This window comes from Dicentrarchus labrax, unplaced genomic scaffold, assembly GCF_905237075.1.
Source record: "Dicentrarchus labrax unplaced genomic scaffold, dlabrax2021, whole genome shotgun sequence".
Classification (NCBI taxonomy): Eukaryota; Metazoa; Chordata; class Actinopteri; family Moronidae; genus Dicentrarchus; species Dicentrarchus labrax.
This window is the reverse complement of record NW_026136713.1, coordinates 4,600,105-4,620,400: the sequence shown is the minus strand read 5'-3', so window position 1 is coordinate 4,620,400 and position 20,296 is coordinate 4,600,105. Positions and strand designations below refer to the sequence as shown.

General features: G+C 41.1%; 1 protein-coding gene across 7 annotated transcripts in view; it reads right to left on the bottom strand.

Annotated features, from left to right (window-relative positions):
* LOC127374438 (ecto-NOX disulfide-thiol exchanger 2) overlaps window positions 1–20,296 on the bottom strand; it is a 170,643-nt gene that overhangs the window by 21,552 nt on the left and 128,795 nt on the right. For 6 of the 7 annotated variants that reach the window (XM_051419716.1, XM_051419719.1, XM_051419722.1 and 3 more), the window contains 5 exons: window positions 18,561–18,716; window positions 10,467–10,673; window positions 8,098–8,331; window positions 6,498–6,710; window positions 3,177–3,283 (listed from right to left, as the gene is read on the bottom strand). In XM_051419716.1, coding sequence (XP_051275676.1) covers window positions 3,177–3,283; window positions 6,498–6,710; window positions 8,098–8,331; window positions 10,467–10,673; window positions 18,561–18,716 — 917 coding nt within the window. The remainder of the gene's footprint in view (window positions 1–3,176; window positions 3,284–6,497; window positions 6,711–8,097; window positions 8,332–10,466; window positions 10,674–18,560; window positions 18,717–20,296) is intronic. The other variant, XM_051419723.1, reaches the window with a different exon arrangement.

The window sequence follows — 20,296 nt, the reverse complement described above, 5'->3', positions numbered from 1 at the left end:
GTCAGCTGACGTTATCAACCTGAGCCCATGGCAGAGGTCAAACAGGTACTCTACACACACAAGCACACACAGACACACAACCATCTGGTGTGTATGGAGCACACTGTGCACACACACACATCCAGGCATACGCACAAGCGGAAACACACTACATAAAAACACTGACAGAGGGAGGCAGCTGTTGTCTGATTCTGCCTGGGAGCTGCAGCTACTCAACACCGCCGATCGTTCCTCCATATTTCACCTCCAGGCCAGAAAATCATACTGAATATACAATGACTGAGAGTGAAACCGGCTGCCTATTTGATGATAAACTACCCCAGAGCAACTGCACTTACTTACCTATGCTCTTTACGCTGGCCAGAGGCTGCCAGTCTTATACACAGCAGCCTCTAAAGCACGCCTGTATAATCAATGTAGAAATAAACCTGCATTAAGCCACATTTTTGATTTTGAATCAAATCACTCCATGTAATGAAAAACAATGACCAATTGTCCTGGAAGTTACAGAGAATTAGTGCCTGCTTCTGCAGCTCTATGCAGCTTTTTGACACTTTTTAGCCTATTATTTTGGTTCTCTGACCTTTACACAGAATGTATGGTTGCATCTCACAGCTCTTATTACACCCACATATATAACCCAAAGGCAGCCGTTTCCAGCTCAGGCAATCTGAGTGTGCTCTAAATAAAATGACAGAGAGCTGAAGTAAACAAGTCACTGGTGAAGAAATCTGAGCATGTAGCAAGCAAAGAGCCCCAAATATCCACTCAGTAGTTGATGGTAATCAAACCAACGCTAGAAGGCGAATGAATGTTGGATGTGTAAGTAGGCAACTGTTTGCCAGCAGGTTAGACATAACAACTTGATTAAAGCTACATGGACAGCACACATGAATAGACAATTCTTTAAATGTACCACTTCAGCCATCCTGACTAATTCTCAACTGCATTACTGTAAATGTAGCATAGCACACTTCATAAACACACATAAACCACTTAAAAAGCAAGGACAACAATACATAAAACATACAACAAAACACGCTTCAGGATATTTGAATAAATAACTAAATGAATAAACACTGACATATTGTTACCTTTAGAAGTGTTTCAGTCCAGTATTCACTATATTTTTTCTCTGTGTTTCCTTTTGACTCCTGAGGGAAATATCTGGCTCTTTTGCTGCTAAATGCTCCACTCTGTTCAAAAGCTAATTGCTAACTTTGTCAGTCTGTCTGTTGTTTGTGGTACTGAGCAGGTAGCGTACAGTCAGCTGTTGGAGCTGATAGCGCTATAGTGCTGCTGGACACAATGCTGAGCAAGCGAGCGTGGTGAGAGAGAATCAAAAGTTGTGGTCCGTAAAAAGGGACTACAATGAGCTGAGGGCCGCTGAACGCTCCATGGAGCAGTAGAGTCAGGTGATAATTATCTGTAGGTTGAACACTATGAACGACCCCTTTCATATACAAGTAGTCATTTGATCCATTGTTAACATACTGATTATGGTAGCTACTTTTTACTATCTATATTTTAATTCCTTTTAATTTGAGTGCATAATTCCCTAGTGTGTATAAACCAACTTTAACAGACAGCTGCAGATCTGGTCTGACACACACACACACACACACACACACACACACACACACACACACACACACACACACACACACACACACACACACACACACACACACACACACACACACACACACACACACACACACACACACACACACACACACACACACACACACACACACACACACACGTATAATATAGTGTAAAGTAGCTGGAAGAAGAAAAACTACAAAGAGTGTGTGAACCAAGATGTCTTGAAGGATTTATTCATAGCAATGTTGTCTGAACATATTCTGCCGTGGACAGTAGCCTCTTTCACTTCACATCTATGGTCATGTTGTAGTCCCTGGTGTACGCAGTGTGTAAACAGCATCTCTATAAAGGAAGTCTGAAAGAATGGACAGATCCCTGAGGCCTAATGAAAACACTCCGGTATCCTCGTAATAGCTTTTAATACTTCCTGCAACAGTGTATACATAATGGAGAGGGACTGCCCAATGAGGAGAACCCTAAGAGACCCTCAAGGTCTGAGCAGAGGGAAGACAACAATACACAAGTGGCCTTTACTGACGTCACACAACCAGGCATGTACTCAAGTATTTGTATAGGAACATGCATCATCCAGCTTCATACTTAGTCATCAGGTGTGTGTTAAGAGACCTCCACGCAAGCCATTATAAGCAGGATTCCTTTTAACAAGCAGTTGCAGTTACAGATGGGTAAACGTTTTTTCGTTACTCTGCAGCAAATCTGAACATTAGAGCGACAATTTTACTTTGTAACACCTACCTTTAAAGAGTAGTTTTGGTACAAGTTGATTGCTGCTCCTGCTGTGTGCGATACTGCTATTATTGTGTGCTTGTCTACAATTAGACTCTATATTACACCAGCTGTTTTTTATACTGAGGTTCAAAGAAACTTACCAATTGGATATGATCATATATGGTCCATTAGACCCAGGACTGCACCACACTCCAGACCCTCCATTACACACAACCCATCATCATGCTAATTAATACTCCATTTGGCAGGGAGGAAAGAAAATTGTGAGCAGAGAGTGGATGACAAAAAAAGGCATTAGATTTTAAAATTAATACGCTTTTATGCTTCAAGACATTCCTCCTTAATTATCCCCTGAAAAGAAAATCTTCAGATTTGTTGGTACAGGGGGGAAAAGGCTTGTACAGATTTACCTGTGTTCTGGACACCCTTAGAGATGGAAAACTCACCCAGCAGCTTGTATCCAATTTGCGGGGGGGTCAGTGGTGGAGGGAGGGGAGGGGGGGAAGTAGGGGCAGAGGTTGGGACCTGGGTGTGTCACACTGGCTGGGGTGAACAGGTATCTGTTCTGTAGGCTGGCTTCATTCAAAGTACTTACTGTAATAAGGAGTCTGCTCCTTTGACTGATTTCACCTATTTTTTCTTCACTTGTTTAAATTTGAGTATCATTATGTGATCCTAATGTGTGTATTCTAACTATCAGTAGAAAAATAAAGAAATTTACAATGCGTAAAAAGGGAGACAGGCGTTGAACAAAATGGGATAAAGTCTAATTTGCCATGAATCATGTGAACAACAGAATGAAATCAAGATGTACTAACCTCTGCTTGTTTGCGCCACATGTCCAGGTTCTTGCGCTGAGCTTTGGAGAAATGGTCCCATGCCTTTTGTTTGGAAGCAGCTTGGAATACAGACACAATCTGTTCAACTGTGGCGGGATGCAGGGAAGGACCAGAGACCATCCAGAGACAGAGAGAGAAAGAAAGACAGAGGGCAGGTGGGAAGGAGCAGAGGAGTGAGAAAGTGGAGTCAACTAGGGATGTAAAGAACTGTGTGTGTGTGTGTGTGTGTGTGTGTGTGTGTGTGTGTGTGTGTGTGTGTGTGCGCAACTGTGTGATCTACTTACCAGCTGATGCCAGTGCATCATCTCATGGATGGTTGGTCAGATAGTTCCCACAAGCCAAACTTAAATAAATCATATGTTTTCCCAACATACTTAAATTATATACACACAATGCTGGTTCATACAGACTAAAGCCCTTTAACTCTATAGCTCTGTTAATACTGAATTAGATTTTTATTAGCCAGTGGCATGACTGAAATATCTCAACACCTACTGGATCGACTTTCATGAAACTGTACAGACAAAAATGGTCCTCTGAGGATGAATCCTACTGACACTTGTATTTCCTCTAGCGCCATCATGAGGTTGACAGTTGTGGTTTTGAGTAAAATGTCTTGATAACCGTTGGCTGAATTGGATAATTCAACAGATTGTTGTATGAACACTTATCTGCAAAACTAATAATATTCCCATCAGCCTCCGCTTTACTTTGTGTGGCAACTATTATCATTTTAACATGCTAAGCTAAGAGAGTGAACCTGGCAAACATTACACTTGCTAAACATCAGCATGTTGACATAGATTCACTGTGCAGGCTCACAGAGCTACTAGGATGGCTGTAGTATTCTTTGTCTTGTTTAATATTTGTTTAACAAGGGAAATTTTGCTAAGCAACTGGCAGCTGCCAAAAATAACCTACTTAAAGTGTGCCACTGTTGACTACTGTGCAGATCCACTACAGCAGTGGGCTGTTAGGAATCTTGCCCAAGGACACCTTGTTAAAGTCGCACAGTGTTCCTGATTTACTTTCCTTCTATGCAGATTTGTCTTTTCTTTTAAAGGGAACAGCTGTACGCTTCAAGCCTCTGTAGTTAACCCTTGAGTACAGCTGTAGCTGCAAAATGAAACTTAACACTGGAGCTGAGCTGAGCAAGCTCCAATTAGTCTTATTTATAGGACCAGACCTTTAACTCTGAGGTTTCCACTTTTCCCACATGCGATGTGTATGATGACAGTCTGTATAGTGTATGTAAAATTCTATCTTGCAGTATGTGTGCAGTATGTATTGATATAGTCATTCCCCTTACACCTTTCTATCTGCAGTCATGTGGGTGGTCATGGAGGAGTGTATGGGTGGTCTGTGTGTTCCAGAGGTCCTAATGTACACAAGGGGGAAGTCAATATGACCACCAGCTAAGTGTGTGTGTGTGTGTGTGTGTGTGTGTGTGTGTGTGTGTGTGTGTGTGTGTGTGTGTGTGTGTGTGTGTGTGTGTGTGTGTTTGCAGAGTGGTGAGAGAGAGAACAGTACAGGGATCAATAGCGTCTTCCCAGCACCCTGTAATTTGATGGAGCAGATCGATGGTGAAGTCAGAGAAGAGAGGAAAGGGTACAGACAGACTTTCATGCTTGTGAGCTTATATGCAATATGTGTCTATATTTATCTATACGTCTCTATATATATTATTTAGACACACATAGTATGTATATAGTAGAACGTAATTCAAATAGAAACTCTTCACAGTGAGGTCTGTGGATTATCTTTAGAAAAAGGGATATTGTTTCTTGAAAGGCAAGATGCTTTTGAGTCTTTGAAATGAAAAATGAAATGCTCTGCACCCTTATTGTATTAGTGCCGCAGCACAAGATTGAGAAGCCAATAGCTCAAAACCTGGGCACATGAAATGAAAGCTATCTGCATGGCTAGATACCACAAGGGATTAAGTGACAATATGTTTTTTTTGTGACTTGGGCAAACTGACCTTTAAGGTGACATATTCCATCATCTTATGTGGATGGCAACTAAACGAATCGACGAGCTGAATTTATTTGGTATGGACAGAGAGTTGTTCCCAAGTGAAACTTTAATACCTCCTCACAGGAGGCCAGTCTCTCTTATCATTAATTTGAGCAGCAATGCACCAAGAGGAAGGCAAAGTCATGAGGAGGAATGTGTTTGTATGGGCTGAAGTGATGGAGGATGGCCAATACAAGGGCAGCAGCTCTGCTTCTCTCTTTGTGGTTAATAAACACAATCTCACCCACGTACACCCGCGTACACCTTCTACGCATAATCTAATACACAATAAACAAAACAAAACAAAAGTTGTGAACTTCACTTTGTGTTGAAGGATGTTTACATTCTATTTAACATGCATGTGGTGGGATAAGAGGAGACACAGTGCTGCAGGCGGTGTTGTAAACCAGCTGCTGCACAGCCCAAGCTGTCAAAGGTGTTTAGGGGCAGTACTCTTTGCCTTTGGCCTTCATCAACTGAAATGAGATAAGCATGCATTTACTGTATATGTTTGGCCTCCACTGTATTCATGCAATGAATGTGTTGGGCTACTTACTACTTTCATCTGAAGGCAACATTAATAATATTCCACTGCAGTCACTGTTGCCAGTTTTATTTTTCCTTTAATGTTTATGATATTTCGGACTAAAAAACGAGCAGAAAACTGAACGCCTGGTGGTTTAAAGAGACATAACAACACTGAGGAAAGAAATTTAACTTACCTTTAAGCCAATCCTCCCCAAAACCAACTAGCTTCTATGATGCTATTAAACTTAATAACCTTTATATTTGAACAAAGTGTACTCCTTAGTGATTTATAATACTGTGCACACATGCTCTGTGCATCGTGTGGGAGTTAACGAAGGGGTGTGAACAATATTATACTTACGTGCAACATTAGGTACTTCAGGCACAAAAAGTCTTGACTGGGATTTTGTCCTCAGTTGTGAAACTGTATGGTACCCGCCAATCTACAGGATGTATGTTGTGTGTCTAGTCCTATGATAGGAAAACTTACACTAAAGCAGAAACATGGCCAAGAATGGATTGGACTCATTCTCCTCCTCCTCCTGTACCTCTACTGAACCACAAGGTGTATGAAATGTATTCTAGCTGTAAACTTTAATTGAGTTACTCTCTCTCGCTCAGTGTGAGTGATCCTGAGCTTTTATTTATACAAAAATGATGAAACGCTGATGTACACTTTTTGTACACTACTGTAGTATATACAGTATAAACTGTTTTCAGCTGTCGTGTGTGTGAGATTGAGAACACAAAACTCACATTGAACCACTATGCCGGACAGAGCGGTCTTGAACTTGTCTTTGGCCTCTTCCATCTCCTTTTCGTGCTGACTCTTCTCGCCCGTCAGCCGGCGGATGTGGCCGTTGGAGGACTGGATCATGGAGTAGAAGTTATTGGCATTCCTGCGGTTGACTTCACCTCGTTCCAACCAGGTCAGGAGAACTCGCACTGCTTCAGGAAACTTGCCGTCGTCTGGACAAGAGGGGTGGACAAACAGAAAGGAAAGAGTCAGGTTCTATACAGGAAAGCAATTCCTGTACAGTCCCAGGACACCAATGGTGGTGAAAGCAACACCTTGAAAGCCGAAAAGGATGACAAAACCCTATGAAAGCAAACAGTCCTGCTTTGTGGTAGATAACAGATATTTACGGTACTGTAAGGGAAAATGTAGTTAACTTTAAATAAATGTAGTACCAAGCGTTTTTCATTTTATTGAGTAAAAAGTAAATACATCAGGGTTTATGTGAGCAAGGTAAAAAGATTAAAAATACCAACACAGTAAACTGAAGAGCACAAGGACAAGAGAACAAAAAGACTATTGGATTAAAGGTAAAAAAGAGGACTGTACATATGATAGACTGTCCAACTGTTCAACAACAAAAACAACTTCACAGACCACTATGACACCTTTGGGACCTGGAGAAAAAAGTAAAAGGAGGGGATGAAACCCATTTGGTGCTGTGGGAAAAAGTTGAGCTCCTTGCCATTAAAAGGACAAATTGGGTTTGGAGTACAGGAATATAACTGGCACTCAAAAGTAAACCCCTTTTTCCCTCTGGGTGGAAGAATCAGTAAAGAGTTAACCTAAATCTGCAGCAAATAGCCAGGATATGTTTTCATAACAGCAGACCAAAATGATCAGAAACAAATCCTTTGCCACAAGAGCACAGAGTTCTTTACACCGGGGCCAGGGAAGGGAGTGCTGAAAAAGACACACGCAGATGGTAGAGAAGCAGAAAGTCACAGCCATTTTGTTATCGTGCAACAGTGACTCAGACCTGGAAGTGTCATTGCTCATTAGTGGAACAAGTTTATTCAGCCAGAAACTCGAAGGAAAGCCGAGAAGACGATGGGGGGAGGGGGTAGTGCGTGAGAGAGAGACCATGGAGAGGATGAGCAGAGAGGAACAGAGAGTACAGAGAGGAGAAAAGAGGAGAAAGGACAAGATAAGAAAGAGGAGGATGTGCTGAGAGGAGAGTAAACTGATATACCGTGTTTAACAGCCTTTGTGTAACGTCTCTTGAAAACAAATTCCCTGAATTTGTTAGAACATCAGAGAAACTGCTTTGTCAGTTTTACCAGCTGCAGTTTAGGACCATTCCCGTAATGACTTTGCTGTCCCAATGCAAGCATGCAGATTTACCTTATCCCCTACCTTGTTGGTTTGTGGTTTGTATGGAGAACAACAGTGCCACAAGTGGAACTTTTTTGCTTGTGTTTGTTCATTAATGATGTGACGATTATAATTTGTGCTGCAAATGTCCTTAGGTTGGTTCTTCCACATGTGTGAAGGTTTTACTTCTTTGTGCTATCATATCATGCACATATTTTATTGTATATGTTTTCAAGGTCTACCAACCTTTGATCTTGTCTCCCAGCTGGCTGCACTCGTGCTCGGAGTAGTGTACAATTGGAGGAGGGGATGGCGGCCGGAGGCGATCCTCCTCCATCTTGCGCCGGTGCCTCTCCTCTCTGGCCAACATGCGCTGACGACACTCCCACTCATAGAGGTCGTCTCTGGCCTGTGCAAAGTCCACGTGGAGACGGCCGGTGTCTTTTTTGTCTGTGCTGGAGCCCAAGCGTACACGGTAACCTATGAGAGAGGTTAAAAAGAAAGAGGAGATAGGAGGAAGTGGTAGAGAGAAAAAATAAATATGAATGGAGAAGCAGGTGGGCCAGCAGTGAACTCACCAATTAAAATGAAGTAATCTATCTGCTTAGACAGCTTGATGTAATTTTCACAGCATGCTGTGCCTTTTTCAGGTGTGAAATACCCCTAACTTTTAAAGAAAACTTTTCTTTACCACAATTTGCTATTTGGTGTCAGGCTGTTGGTCCACTGCCATTTAATTTTGTATAGACATTCATGGTCCCCAGAGGATGAATCCTACTGATGTTGGCAATCCCCTGATTTTTCATGTAGCGCCATCATCAGGCTAAATGTTAATAACCAATATCTGCAAAACCAAGTTACACTTTGTGTTTAGTGCTAAATGCTAGCATGCTAATGTTCTCAATTAAAATGGTGAACATGGTGAACTTTATACTTGCTTAGCACCTGTTTCTTAGCATTTTCATTATAAGCTTGTTACTTAGTATACTGACGTTAGCATTAAGCTCGAAGCACAGCTTTGCCCAAGTATAGTTTCAGAGGCTGTAGCCTCTTAGTCTCGTTATTAGATATTTGACAGTAGAGAGCAACAAGAAACAGAGAGAGAAGAGGATGACATGTGACAAAGGTCCCTAGTTGGATTCAGACTGATGAAGCCTGAACGCCTTTAATTTCTGACAGCTGTCAATGTCACACTTCATACTCACATCTGGCAGTCTCTCTTTTATTAAACAATACTCATTTCCCAATCATTTTGAAAATAATGTATGCTAAATCATGCTCACTACAATCTTACATCTTCTAGCCTGTTCACAAAAATTAAGTTAAGGACACTGTGCATTAAATGCAAATAAGAAAACATGCCTGGAGGCGTGAATTTGACTCTGAATAGCAACACAGGAAAAAAGGAGCAGGAGACTGAACTGGTACACACACGAGTTTACTCTATACGTTGCAGGGTTTCTTTCTGGTCCATTTGTGAGTCACTTCCCATCACCTTCCACAAAACAAATTTAGACCACTTAACAGGTAACAGACAAACCACTGAGCAAGCTCCTTAATGGGTCTACCTGTATACTACCTCTCTCTTTAAACTTGTCATCACCTATTTTGCTCATTGGATTCCTCAGAAGATATACTGGATCTATAGGGTTTTATGGAGTACAGAAGGCCTGCATCCTTTTGTCAATACATGAGAGAGACTTAGGGAGACCAATTACTTCTCTAGTGGCACTGAAAGACCACAATATCCCTCATTACCTCACTACTTCCCTCTTATCCTCACACTCTCCTCCTTACTCAATTTTCACTAATGGCTGGTTGCGGGGATGAAGAGAAATCATGCCCATTTTGTGATTTAATTGGTTGAAATGATCACAGTAAGTGTTTGGGTACACATGTGTGAGTGTGTGCTCTAGCCGTACACAGTAATGATGCCCGGTGTGATTCACTGTGAGGCCAAACACACTCATCACAGGAGAAGGGCGGTAGTGGTGCCAGTGTAAACCAGGAAAGAAATGAGCGCAAGTTTGGGGGTTTCTACTTCAGTCTGCTCTCACAGCTTCAGGCTCCCAATCTACCACTACTTCAATATTTCATATGAGGAGATCTCAGTGTGCCGGGGCCGCTGGAGAGTGTGTGTGTGTCCTTGCTGGTTACTGTGTTTGCACAGGGTGTGTATATGTGTTTGAGGGGGTATTATTTATGGGAAAACTACAAAGCTCTGTCATCTGGCTAATATATGGGCCTCAGCTCCCACGTCTCACTGTGAGAATAGAGGCAGAAGAAATCACAGTCAGTCTCTCTCTCTCTCTCTCTCTCTCTCTCTCTCTCTCTCTCTCTCTCTCTCTCTCTCTCTCTCTCTCTCTCTCTCTCTCTCTCTCTCTCTCTCTCTCTCTCTCTCTCTCTCTCTCTCTCTCTCTCTCTCTCTCTCTCTCTCTCTCTCTCTCTCTCTCTCTCTCTCTCTCCAAACTTAATAATGTTGGGAATGCTGCTGAATTGGCTGCTAGGTTAAATGGGTTTTTAAGGTAGGAATATGCACAAATACACATTAATACTATACCAAACTGCTCTTAGACAATGACTAAGATAGAGGTTTTACACTTCTCGCAGCTTACCGGACAGGAAGAGAGCTTTGTCCACAGTAAACTCTTCAGCAAATCTGATATGGCAGAAGTTTTTCTTGCTTTTGCGTATGGCGGTGATGTCACCACATTGTCCAAAGACCTCCATGATGAGCTGCTCTGTGGCGTTCTCGGGCAGCCCACCGACAAACACCGTCTTACACCCCGGGGGACGGTCTCTCGTGGCCGGAGGGGGAAGGTCTGTTCAAAAGTAGCGGAACAACAGAGAGAACGTCAACCATCACTAGGTTGAAATATTAAGGCTGTAAAAAATGCCAGAATGATGAAACTGAGCATTTGCGTTCTTGTAGAGGTTGTACAAACAACATGATTCCGCTGTCACTGAAACACGTTGATGTTGAGTATAAATTATGTTCTTCTAAACACAATGTCCAATTGCAAGAACATGCTGTTTTGATTAAATCACTGAAAATCATTTTGGCAGACCTGAGGAGAAGGTCTGACTTCCTATCTAGTGTTTTTTGTTTTTTATATTACACATGCATAGAAGTTAAAATTTCAAATGAGAATACAATAGAAGTGAAAGTTTCTCTTTGTATGAGTGCCTACGTCTTATAAGGTACGATAGAAAAGGAAGGAAAGAGGGAAAAGGAAACTGCCATGATGAAGCATCAACGCCTCTCATAATGACTGAAGAATACAAAAGAAAATACATAATATCCGGGAGGCATAGATGACAAATCAACCCCAAAAAGGACCTGAGGTCAAACTTCACATTCAAGCTGAGAAGAATAAGGGGCCAGGGCACATTAACATTTAAAGAAAAAGAAATAAAAATCGTTTGTAAAACCACATTGTGGAGTTTGGTGCTGCAGAATTCAAAAAGTCATATTTAAAACATAGCACTTATGACCTAAAAAAATGATAAAGCATGAATAATGATAACTTGGAGCAATATGCTCAGATCGTTTTTTTGTTAGATAAATGTTAATATCAAACCATTTCATGCATGAAAATGAAATCCTTTTTGGCCATAAAGTGATTGCAAATCCTCTCATGTGGAAGGTCCCCTGCATCGCAGAAATCACTTATTCAACACAGATGAGTGTTGACTGATCTAATCTCCAATAGATCAGGCTTCTCATCCATGATGAATGTGATTAGCTGGGTCTATGAGGAGTGAACCAGCTAATCAGTGGAACGCTGAGAATGCTATATTTCCAGATGTCTGCTAGAAAGGCCCTGAAGTCAGAGTTACTGATGCTCCCACCCTTGCAGATATCAATACTCTGAAATGAACTAGGGTTGAACCTGGTTGATATCTAAAGGCGCATAATGAGGGCCTGGCTGATCAGCGCCAAGTGGAGTAATTCAGATACTTTGGGCTCTTATTTAGGTGTGATCAAACAGATTTCAAGACTGTCAAACGGAACTCTCGATAGGGTGGCAAACTTCTGCAGCACGACTACTGTTTTTCAACATAGAAGTCTGTTCTGTATAGAAAACAATTGTTCAACATATCTTGCATTCTGGTTCCCTTTTTTTTTTTTTTTTTTTTCTTCCATTAGCCAAAAACTAATATATGAAAACTCTTGCTACCCTCTGTCTGTCTCCTTCTGCCTGACACAGCAATTTGGGAGGACGTCAGTATTGAGCCTCTATTATTGCTTCACATTTAGTGGAGCCAGCTGTCGTTAGAGCAAAAAATTTTTTTTTTACAAAAAGAAATATATTCATCGTATGTCAAGCAGCAAAAACACAACAATCCAAAGTCAGTTTTCTACTGGCTAAAAAGATTTATCAGCTTATAATCCCCCTGCAGTCAGAGTTCCTTGTACTCTCATGCAGTACTCTGCAAGAGTTGCAAAAAACTTTCAGTCCTGGAGACCAAGCCAGATCTCTCTCTCTTCTTTCCCTCTCCCTCTCCCTCCCTCCCTCCCTCCCTCCCTCCCTCCCTCCTTCCCTCCCTCCCTCCTTATCCCTCTCTCTGCCTCCTTTTTCCTTGAAATGTGACTGGTAAAGAAAAAATATTGACTGAAGTTTCATTCCTTGACCTCCAGAGTTGGCTTGGATTAAACTAGTTTTGAGTCGAGATGGACAGAAAAAGTAAAGGTGGCGCAGAAAAAGCTTGCGATAGCAAGAAAAAGCTTTGTTGGCAGATAGAACAAAGAGTTCCAAATTAACTGACCTTTTCGGTCCACGAGTGGCTGATGGTGGTGACGGTGACAATGGGGAGAGCAATGAGGACAGAGAAAGGAGAACAGGTGCAGTACAGCAGCAACCTAATGTGTCATGTTGTAAATTAAATAAATATTGTTTTGTTTTGCAGTAGAAAGTTTGGGTTATTTTGGCTTCAGCAAGTAATTTGTTAGGAGCTCACAACTGTTTGCAGGAATGAGATAATTCTGCTATCCAGCTACCTGCTGAGCTACTGAATCCCACTGTTCAGGAAATTAGATTTTATTTTATGCAAATGCACTAAGCACAAGATTCAGGTTAAGTATTTATGATTTTCTCATTAAATTACAAAACATGATAACATACAATATGTGACATTCCTAGTGATTAATTTCTTATGCAAATGAAAAGCAGGCTGAGAAAGATGGGGAGAGGATGGATGGAGCATCTTTTGCAGGATCCACTGTGGAAATCATAACATGTGGGTGCTGCTGCCAGACAGAGTTTAAAAGTAATTTTCTTTCAAAATTCCAACTCGATGCATGTATCCCTTTGAGTAATTGTGAGATGGACACTTCAAGGCTGATAATCCTGAAAGGCAGACAGAGAAACTGAGTGGAGAGACGAGTGTATGCAAAGTCCAGGCAAGAAAAAAAGAGCAAAGGATGGAGAGAGCACATATTAACGGATTATGGAGATCTTTTTATTTTTTTAAACGGCATTAAGTTATTATGATTTTGTCCAAAGTTTTAAATATATTTATTAAATTTAAACATAAGGAAGTCCTAAGGATATAATACAATAACATATAGAAACACAATTGCCTTAAAAATTACCACAGAATTAAATCTGGTGCATTAGATTGAATTAAAATGTACAAGATTTTCTATTTTTCTGCACACTGATTATTTGTAAAAGTGGCAGTCTGCAGATATATAATTCTTTCATTTCTCTCTTTCATTTTAAGGCTCCGGTAAAGCAAATACAGAAGCTGTTTCTCAGTCCAGCCTCGTCCCATAGGCCTGCTGCCTGCTTGGCCACCCACTGGTCTGCTACACAAACACAGGTTATCACCATCCATCACCTCGACTGGCTAAACACCTTTTTATGGCCTGAGGGGCTGCCACAGGGAGGAGGCTTCCACTCTCAAAGGACTGTTATTCAGAAGATAAAATACATTTACACACACTCAAGTAAACACGTTTAGTTCATTCACGTCACACATGAACAAGCAAAAAGGCAGGAACCTGTACACATGAAGATTTATCACGCGGAGAAATAGACATCATTGTGAGCACGCTCTAATACACTAGGACTTCCCTGCCTTTGTCTTTCATTGGGATCTTGGTTGAAAGCTGAATTTTGATTTTTTTTTTTGTTTTCTACAAACTATGGCATCACAGTAATACTCAAGATACTTAAGACAACCTTCTGCAGGATTGCATTTATCTGCTGAAGTACTAAAAATCAATTCATCTCAATTAACACTAATCAATTAACTGAAAAATTCGGATGACCAACAATTTCTTTTTTGAGAACAGCCCAGAAAGACATCTATATCAGCAGTGGGACAAAATAAACAGAAACAAAAATACTGCCACTTCTGTCAGTGTGCATCTTTCTTCATTCAAGCTAAACTGAGTGTGTATGTGTGTGCATTTACAACACTGAGACACACTGCTGGTATCCTCAAAGCTCAAAAGGATATGTTTCATCTTTCCTTAAAGGTGATTATAAAATATATCTCTCAGACTACCTTCAAGAGTTTGAAAGACTAAGAGAGACAGACAACACAGACTTTGATGCCCAAATTGATTACTAAAGTGAGTTCATAGGTCCAAATGTTGAGCGTAGTCTTTGCACACCATTTAAAAAGGAAAAAGGTACTAAACCACTTTCCCTCTACAGTAGATAGATAAGTGGGTAGAAGCAGCAGTGGAAAGGGTGACATAAAGAGGTGTTAAGGCTGAATTTGCTGGGGTTGACTGAAGAAAGGGGAGAAAGGATGCAACAAGGCAAGAGCTTGACGAGGATGTACAGTGATGGTAAAGGTTATGCACACTGAGGAGATAGAAGAGGAGGGAGAGAGCTTGAGAGCTGGGGGAGGGCTGCAGGGTTGTTGCTGCTCAGTTACAGGTCAGTGAGAAGAGATGCTGCATGTTGTGTCAGGTTGACTGTGTGCAGCTAGAGGGTAATGACTACTTGTGATGGACACCATATGCAACCTTGTTGCTAGATGCCAGCGCTTCGCCTGTGATATATGCTAAAAGCCTGCATGCATCAATGCTTGTTTCCCTTTGTTTCTCGAATACTGTATAACCCTCTAAACCAGCTGCATCCCTACATACATCTCTGCTTCAGAGCAGTACTGAACCAAAACCTATGGCTACAGTACAACTGATTTCACAGTATTATTCAATAATATTACAGCTACACACACACACTGCCGAAATGGTTCTACATCACATTTACAGTAAGCTTTATGTAGCCTCAATGCTATAGTATAGTCTAACTATTGTGATATTTAATCAATTACATGCTTTCTTAAAGGAAAAACTCACGGGTTCCAGATTCGGATTATCTTTGGGATGTGGACTGTTGACGGACAAATAAAAATATTGTGTGGAACAAACAATTCAATTAAATTCAACTTTATTTGTATAGTGCCAAATCATAACAGAAATTATCTCATGACACTTTTTATACAGAGCAGGTCGAGAACATACTCCTTTTTTATTCAAATTAAAATTGAATTATTTACAGAGACCCATCAATTCCCACCATGAGCAAGCACTTAACCCAACAACTAATCCAGAAAGTAAACCTTTGATTAATCAATAATGAAAATAGTCTTCAGTTGCAAAACACATGAAAATGTTCAAACACAAGATGTTTGAACATTTTCTCTTAGCAGTTTTGTGCTCAAACATCACTATTTTGCATCCAAAAGTACTTCTGAAAGTGTGAAAGAATGATTTCCCTTCATCATTAATGCTCTCAGCTCTATCCTACTGGGAGGTGACACCGCTTTAGTGAGACTAAAATGATCCTCAACAATAACACTTACTTTACAAGAACATTTTATCCTTTGGATGTGAAAGGCCTGGTAGACTTTTTATGCTCAGGAACTTGGTGAAACCAATAACTTCTCTAGCTTTTTATTGCAAGAAATGTCACATTTAATGCGACAGAATTTGGCAGGTGATATGCGCCTACTCCATGAAGTGATTGAGTAGGCTTTGTTTCTATGGGCGGAAAATACCCAATAAGGTATTCTATCCATCTCTCCATTCCACTGCTTTTGCGAGTCTAGGTTCTGTTGACTGCAGAGTTTTCCAGGCATAACCCAAGATGCCCTTCTCTTCAGCAATGTCCTCTAGCTCCTTGAGGGAGATCCTGAGGTGGGATATTTAATCCCTACAACATTTTCAGGGTCAGCCCCAGTGTCTCCTTCACTGAATGCCTCCTTCACTGAATGCCTCCACTTGGAAGCGTCTAGGAGGCATCCTGAGGAGATGCTTGATCCCTGCTGCTTTCAGTGCAAAGAAGCAGCAGCTTAACTCCAACCTCCTTCTGGAAGTCCAATCTCCTGACCCCGTCCTTGAGGATCACAGATATCAGGAAGGGAAACCAATCATCTGCCTACAAGCTCAATTTTTGTAATTTGGGTAGACCTCCCTTTTCTGCACCAAATCACCCCTCTGGATCTCAGGCTGCATCTTCACTTCACTTGCGAAGAAGAAAATAAGTTTTAGTTGTAGCCTTAATCCCAAGTGCTTCACATTTGGCTACAAACCACCACAGTACACACTGGTGGCCATGGTCCAATGAGGTCAACAGAACTACATTACTGCCACAAAGCAGAGATGCAATCCTAGAGGTAACCAAAGAACGGCACTCTAGAAATCTACTCCACCGAGAGATGCTGTCTATATAAATCATAAACAGACTTGGTGACAATCCACTAACTCCAATGCACACCAATCCATACAAGTGTTAGAATTACTTTTAGTCTGACCCCTCGCCTGGGACCAATTTCTCTTCGCTACGAGAAGCTGCTGGCCACAACCAACAAAACTCCAAGGGTTTAGTGGCTTAAGTGCACAATGTAGAGCGGAAATCTTACAACAGAGTTACTTGATTTTCATGAAAAGAATCAAGGCCAGGCAGTTTTCCTCGGATGTCTGCCTATTCAAAATACTTGGCTTAGAGATGAACTTGTTTTTTTTTTTTTTTACACTGAAATAAGTGACAGGCAATAAGATCTTTTTTTTTTTTTGGCTTTTATTGCCTTTATTTGATAGGACAGCTGAAGACAGACAGGAAAGGGGGGCAGAGAGAGAGGTGATGACACGCAGCAAAGGGCCGCAGGTTGGATTTGAACCCTGGGCCGCTGCAGCAAGGTCTCAGCCTCGGTACATGGGTTGCCAGCTCTACCGGGCGCCCAGGCAATAAGATCTTAAGTAGAGATGAGGATTAAAAAAGTGAGTGAAGAGTAACTGGGACAGAGAAGAAAGCCATGGTGTGTAGAGAAAGTAGGAATAGGAGAAAGGTCCACAATTAAGTGTTGTGTTCATGCATCAGTAAGGATCTAAACAGCTTCAGATTTTGAGGCACAGATCCTCTTAGACATGGTATAATGCCGTGATGTAAATTTTCCAATCCACGTATCCATACCAAGCCACAGAAATAAGTTGTACTTGCGTCGTAGGGTGACTGTGACAGGCTTTAAAGTTGTTTGGTAATTTCTTGACAAGCTGATCCCTTACACAGCCGCAGGGTGTATATATGCTCTGAGTACATAGTTCATTTTCCCATATTGAGAACTAGCTAGAAAGATGTTCCTATGTGAGGTTAAACTTTTAATCAGCTTTTCCCTCTGCACCACATTGTGACAGTGACAGTTTATACTGAGCCATAATGCACACCACAGGTATACAGGCAGAACTTTTAAACAGCGTTATTGGTGTGGTAAAAAGAATATTTGCCTAGGAGAATGCAAAGAGTGTGGGTTTTGTTTAGTGAAAGAATTGTAAACTCCCAAGTGCTACTGTGGTGAGGGGGCTTTTGTTTTAGTTCACCTTGAAGATGACATGTAAGACTTGTTTGAATGAAGTCCCCAGGCAGAAACTTTTGTGCAGCAGGAAATCTGAAAAGCGATGGTGGGATCAATCAAAAGCACCCCCCACTACCTCTTTTCTAAGTCTGGGTAATTGGAAGGTGGAGGTGAGATAAATATAAACAACAGCTTGTGCAGCACACCTCTACTCAGATTACATAAAGTGACTTGCCCCGAAAGGTTTGTGGTGTGCATGTAAATTAAGTTTATGGTGATCAGGTTAAGGGGCTGGGAGTATGATATATGTAAGAAAAGCATCACAGAGAATCTTGTCAGAGATGAAACATCCAAACAAATCTACAATGCTGATATCTGCCATAACCACACTCATTTGTCACTTCATCTCTTTCCTTGCATGCAGTGAAAATTAAGCAGATCTTTTGGGCAAAGCTGTAAATGGCTAGAGCTGAAACGATTAGTTGGTCAAAAGTGATAAAGTGAAAGGTAAAATATCAATTCATCATCTGAATGTTTTTTCAAGTTAAAAACCTCAAAATATCCATGGTTACAGTTGGCTTAATTAGTGTTCTATACTGCAGTGGACATCTTTGGGGGAAGATGTCACCCTAAGCTCTAGAAAATTGTGATGTGGATTTTTCACCATTTTCTGACATTTTATAGACCAACATATTAATTGCTTAATTGAGAATATAATTGTCAGCTTAATCAGTAATGACAATAGCGGCTATGAAATGAGATTGAAAGCTTATGAAACAAGTTGAACCTTGTGTTCTCCACAGTCCTTTCATTGTGTAGTAATTGTTTTGAATGGCGATGCTGGTTAAGGAGAAGGTTGTGTGTGCAGGATTTAGCATGATATTATGACTTACTGGGGTTGGGGGGGAACAGGGTGCAGCTCTTGCAGTGTATGATCTCCTTGACAAGTGGCACATCCTGAGAGAGTGGTGCGGGCACCATACCAAGACCAGGCATCATAGGATTCAGGGGGGTAATTCCAGCCATCATTCCAAGGTTGGGATCAAAATCTGGAGGCAGGAGAGAAATCTAAATGAGATCACACAGCAGGTCCTTCCTGGGAAAAGCACTAACACCTACACAGTAACACAGACTTTCGGTCAGGTATCACTGCAGCCCACAGTTTCCTTTTAAAGTTCCATTTTATGTTGTGTACTTACTCCCTGAGTGATTCTTCTGTCAACACCAGTGACACACAAACAGCCCACACATAATGGAATACACAGCCATTCATAAATAAATCATCTTGTAAACAACATGCATATTTTAAGAAGTTTTTAGTGAGCCACTCTCTCTGTCACTCCTGCTGTTTGAATGATAAGCTTATAGATAATGTACACAGTTGGGTCTAAAACATACACACCAGAGATGCTTTATTTACAATATCGATTCACACTGCAGCACTGGCATCCACAGTCAACACGTGTGCTTTTAAGTGCACATGCGTCCCAGTATGGAGCTTTTTGAAATGGAAATGACGCTGCCCTCCAGTATGTGCCTCAACATCACCTGCAGAGGATTTTGAGTCGACAATTATGCCGCAGGGTGTGTAATGTTTACGCACCTGTGTATGTGCATGCAGGAGCACTGCTCACTAAAACAAATCCTTCACTGGAGATTATACACACACTGTAATAAACTAGACGTGTAACAAAATCAAACTGACACGCTGGCTAAATATTTTACAGAGGGTGTTATTTGCTGACTGTAAGACACAATTCCAGATCATGAAATGCAAATAAATAAACAAGCAACATAGTGACAGAGAAATACTCAAAAATTATAACTAAAGATATTAATGTTCAGCTTTGATTGGCACTGTCAGTTAATGTAAATTCAACTACATGTTTGTTATTGAGGTTGTACTTTGCAGTGGTGTTGTACTGGACTGCATTATATTAAGACACCTCTTCTAATGTTTCGCCCATCCCATTTACAAACATGATGAGGCAAGAATATTAAAAACATATGTCAATATAATGCAGTGCAGTACGACACCACCACTAACTAGGGGCTTAGTAATAAACACACAGTGGAATTAACACCCCTCGGATGGTTTTCATGCTTGAAATATGAAATGAAAAATGTGTGGCAGAGCTGTTGTACCAAATTGTACCAGCATTAGGTTGTATTGGTGTCATGTGTCAAGTAGCCAGGTCAGTTCAGTCCAGTCCAGTCATATTATTATCTCAGATGGGAAACTTGATTTGCAGTCAGGGGCACAAACAAAAATGATTACTGTACATACAATATACAGTAAACCATAGTATAACAGCGGTGCAAAAAAGATATGCAAGATGCTAAAAGTAGGCCTACATGTGCAAATTTGATGCTAAAAATGTAAAATTACATGTGGAATCTAAGCAAGGATACTGCACAAGGAACAAATGAGTTTTTACTCCTATAGCACTTCTACCATGGCACTCTAAGGCCTCTATCTTACCGAACTGAAACGCAAGTATCAAACGCAAAACGCAAGTAACTTTGTGGGCAAATTAGCTTTGGTTAAACATGCGTAGGAGGACATTGCCACAAATTGTTTCTACAGCTGGCATCCCCAGGACACCACACCAGTGCCGCAAGCGCTACA